The sequence below is a fragment of the Eimeria tenella genome, genomic scaffold, assembly GCF_000499545.2.
Source record: "Eimeria tenella Houghton genomic scaffold, Eth_scaff18, whole genome shotgun sequence".
Lineage (NCBI taxonomy): Eukaryota > Apicomplexa > Conoidasida > Eucoccidiorida > Eimeriidae > Eimeria > Eimeria tenella.
In genome coordinates this window covers 193861-197404 of record NW_013541630.1, presented here as the reverse complement: position 1 = coordinate 197404, position 3544 = coordinate 193861, and the positions used below count along the sequence as shown (strand labels likewise).

General features: G+C 48.4%; 1 protein-coding gene across 1 annotated transcript; it reads right to left on the bottom strand.

Annotated features, from left to right (window-relative positions):
- Positions 1-225: 225 nt before the first annotated feature.
- On the bottom strand, positions 226-2726 carry ETH_00017875 (uncharacterized protein; the record flags this gene model as incomplete). Its single annotated transcript, XM_013373883.1, has 6 exons — positions 226-595; positions 745-842; positions 1007-1357; positions 1553-1601; positions 1692-1882; positions 1965-2726. 6 exons carry the CDS (start codon positions 2724-2726, stop codon positions 226-228), a joined length of 1821 nt encoding a protein of 606 aa, XP_013229337.1.
- Between the last annotated feature and the right edge of the window lie 818 nt (positions 2727-3544).

The following is a 3544-nucleotide window of genomic DNA, read 5'->3' as shown; positions in this document are numbered from 1 at the left end:
CATCTTCACAGAGTTCTTCATTCACCACTGACGATGAACAATGCATGGGCTCATTAGCCTGAAACGACTGCGGCGCAGCAACTTGCCTGCAAAACTTGCTTCATAATGCAGCACTGGAATAAGTATGATAGAAATATTATAAAAATGAGCTCTTTGAAGAGCACGCAAACAGTCCATTTGTGGTAAGTGTGGGCATAAAGAGTGCTCGGTGAACTTTGCCTTCGGCTAGCCTATGCCCACCGATTGGGTTCCATCTGCATCAAGGCAGTTAGCCTGATGGCCCGACACGTTGTTAGTTTCCCGCGCAGCATGGAGAACGTCTTCTGAGCAATTTTCTCTGGAAACTGCGCGGTTCATAGGTTTCTCCTTCTGGAAGGAACTCCTTAGCTTGACCCCGCATGATTTCTTATCTTTTGCTTTGTTCGTGGCAGCAAACGAGATATGCGTACCAGACGCACAACGAGGAACCATTCGAGGCCCTCGTAATTCGGAATACATGTAGTGGTGTTTTCTGTCCTTCTGCGCAAGCATGCGCACCCTCGGATCGGTATGCGTAAGGGTCCCAAGCATCTCGCACAGCATTACTCGGCTCGTCCTGAAGAAAACAGAGCACAGGAATCTAAAAAGCTCCTGAGTCACCGCATTTAGCTGCAGCCCACGAGTGCCTCTTTGAAACGAAATGGCGCCTACAAATAGCTCCTGTTTCCCTGTACAAGAGAAGTCATAATGGGGTTTTCAGCTCACGAGGAAATCTTATTATACATGGTAGATTTCGGACCAACGCTCTGCCGCTGGGGTTCCTGTGGCAGCCTCTGGAATGCTCCTGAATCACATGCCCCCGTCTGAGAGCAGCGGAACTTTTACAAGTGCATTTCGCGTAGAGTCAGCTACAGCTGCTAAAATGCCAAAAGCATTTGGAGCCAATTTTGCATTTCCCCCGTAAAATTAACTTGGCAATCTTCGTAGCACATGATTGCGACACAAGTGCACACAAACTGCACCCTACATTAACGACTGGAGTTGGTGAACGAAAGGTTTCACCTGGGCAATTCCAGTTCGTAATAGGTTCAAACACTTTGGGATCCCTAGTGGATAAAAGTTCTTGTTGTTCTTTTTGAAGGCGTAATAGCTTGTGCTGCGGGTCTTCATCTCCGGTATGCTGTTGTATCGGCATTGACAAATCTTCACGGAACAGCTGGAGAATCGAAGGCTGCTTGTATACCTCATCTTGGAGCTCCTTTACCTGCTGCTCTAGCTTTTCCGTGCACTGCGTGAGGTCTAAAGGAGAGCACAGCGTCTGGAAACATTCTACTGGGGAAACGGGCGGTTTTGGGCAGTTCGCTTGGTACTTCTCCAGCTGAAGAACAGGCGAACATGAACATGGCTGTAACTGTCCTTCGTGAGGTCTCATGTTACGCTTTGCTCTGTGCCTCGAAACACTGCAGCAACAGGCACTTCCGTTAAAATTACATTGAGCTCTTGATCTTTTCTGAAAATTGCGCAACTATTCAGTCCAACGAGCCAGCAGTGCAACGTGCTCAAGACAACTTACCCTCTTCTGTAGCTGCTGGGTATGTGGATGGGCGTCAATAGCAGGAAACCTAAGAAGGGCAAGCCAGGAGTATAGTGTCAAACAGCATTCGTGATATGCGGTGGATATCGGATGTTTTGATAGGCAAAGCCTACCTTACCTTGAAAAATACCCTTGCTGGTCAAAAAGCTGAGCGAAAAGCGAATTAATGCGATCAGCGAGTTCCAGCTGGAGCTGCTTCTGTCCCAGCAGTTTGGGCAATTGCTGTCTCAGCGCCCAAGCAATGGCATCCTTAACAGCGAGGATCGACAATGGGCAAATGAGGGAAATGCCGAATGCTCCGAAGTTGGCCTGCGGAGGAGAAACATTCCACTAAATCCTCTTGAACAGCAGCGTTCTTGGCAGCAAAGGGTCAGCTTGCACGCATTGTCACGTTAGTTGCTTGCTGGCAATATACACTGCTGTGCAGGACGGCGAAACACACTTTTATCTTTTCCATGAGATCTCGATAAGCTATCTCAGCAGCCGCTAGAGCTCTCAGTCTTCTTCTGCAAGTGTTGAGCGGGATTTGCAGGTCCTCGTATTCTTCCACGTTGTTGCTTTCGGAGGTCAGTGCCGGCCCAGATGCCTGGTGAAGAACCCCATACCTTCTGTCCGCTGCACTAAAGCCCCCACCAAAGAGACTGCTGAGGTTAGCGCTTCCTCCCCGAAGGCGAAGAAGCTCTTCCCTAAAAATATAATTCGGATTTTCGGTATTTTGCTTTGCCGCTGGATAAGTCTTTGCAATCGCGTTCACAGCTTGTACTTCTTCAAAAATTTCTTGGTCTTCTTCTAGACCACCCTTTTTCAGGCGCAGGCCAGGAGAAGACCCCCTTGCATGATCATGCGTCTTCTTGAAATCAGCAGCTGAGACGAATTCGACGCCATCATCTGCACAGTCTGAAGGTGAGGAGGATTCGAAGCCTGCTTTCTGGGGATCACACTCGAGAGTCTCAGTATCTTCGGCTGCATCAGGTTGTGTCTGGCCAAACGAGATCCAGTGCACGAGGTGGCAGAAGGCGAAGGCGAAGCGTGCTACAGACTTTGATGCCAGCAACACTTGAATCTCAGCTACCTGCGCTGCACTGAGTGGGCGATGCGTCAACAGCTCCAAAAGAAGGCTCTCTCCAATCACGGAAGTAATCCGTTCCTTCATGCTGTTTGGTGACACCTGCTCGTGCCACACTCATCCAACAGCAGTTATAGCTTCCTCTCTTTGAAAGCAGAATCACTTGCTTTCGCAGAGTTGCACGTGAGTCTAATTCTCGAACAGGCATAGTTGGAGTGTAGCCGTGGTTACCTTCAATGGCTCAGTTGATTCTGCGTAATTTTCAAATGCAATTGGCATCAGAAAATCTGCTCCTCGTAGTGCAGACCAATGGACTACTTTCCATTCACCCTAGTCAAATCATGACACCGTGCGACGGGACAAATTTGTAATCGAAGAAAAAAAGGATAACAAATTACTATCAACGTTTTCCAGTCTCTTTTGGCACCCTCCTCCTCAAGAGTTATGTTCTGCCAAAATTATTGGTACCGAGATTTCGCACTGCGAAGTGGTGAGCAATCCGTCATTCAAGATAGGCAAGCCAAAGATATGCAAAGAGCATCTTGACGCTTTAGGACGTGTTTACGCACCAGCGGCAATCTGCGGAATGCGGCGTAAGGCAAAATAAATTTGTCGCGAAGGTCTTGAAACACACTTTGCTCCTCCGTATTACTTCTTGCCGCTGCATAAATCAAAATGCAGTCTGGCTCTTTCAAGCTTCAGGCTTGAGTATCATCATGGTTAAGGCGTTGTTCAGGCCTTACCAGAGTATGATCGTTGCCACTTAGCCCGTGACTGGGCGCTAAATGACAGCAGCATCTTGCTTATTGCTCCACTACCCGATGCTCCCGCTATCCCGCTGGCTATAAGCCTTTGCAACGCTTCTTGGTGACTCGAAACAGTGTTCCTGTAGTTTCTCGTTCCGT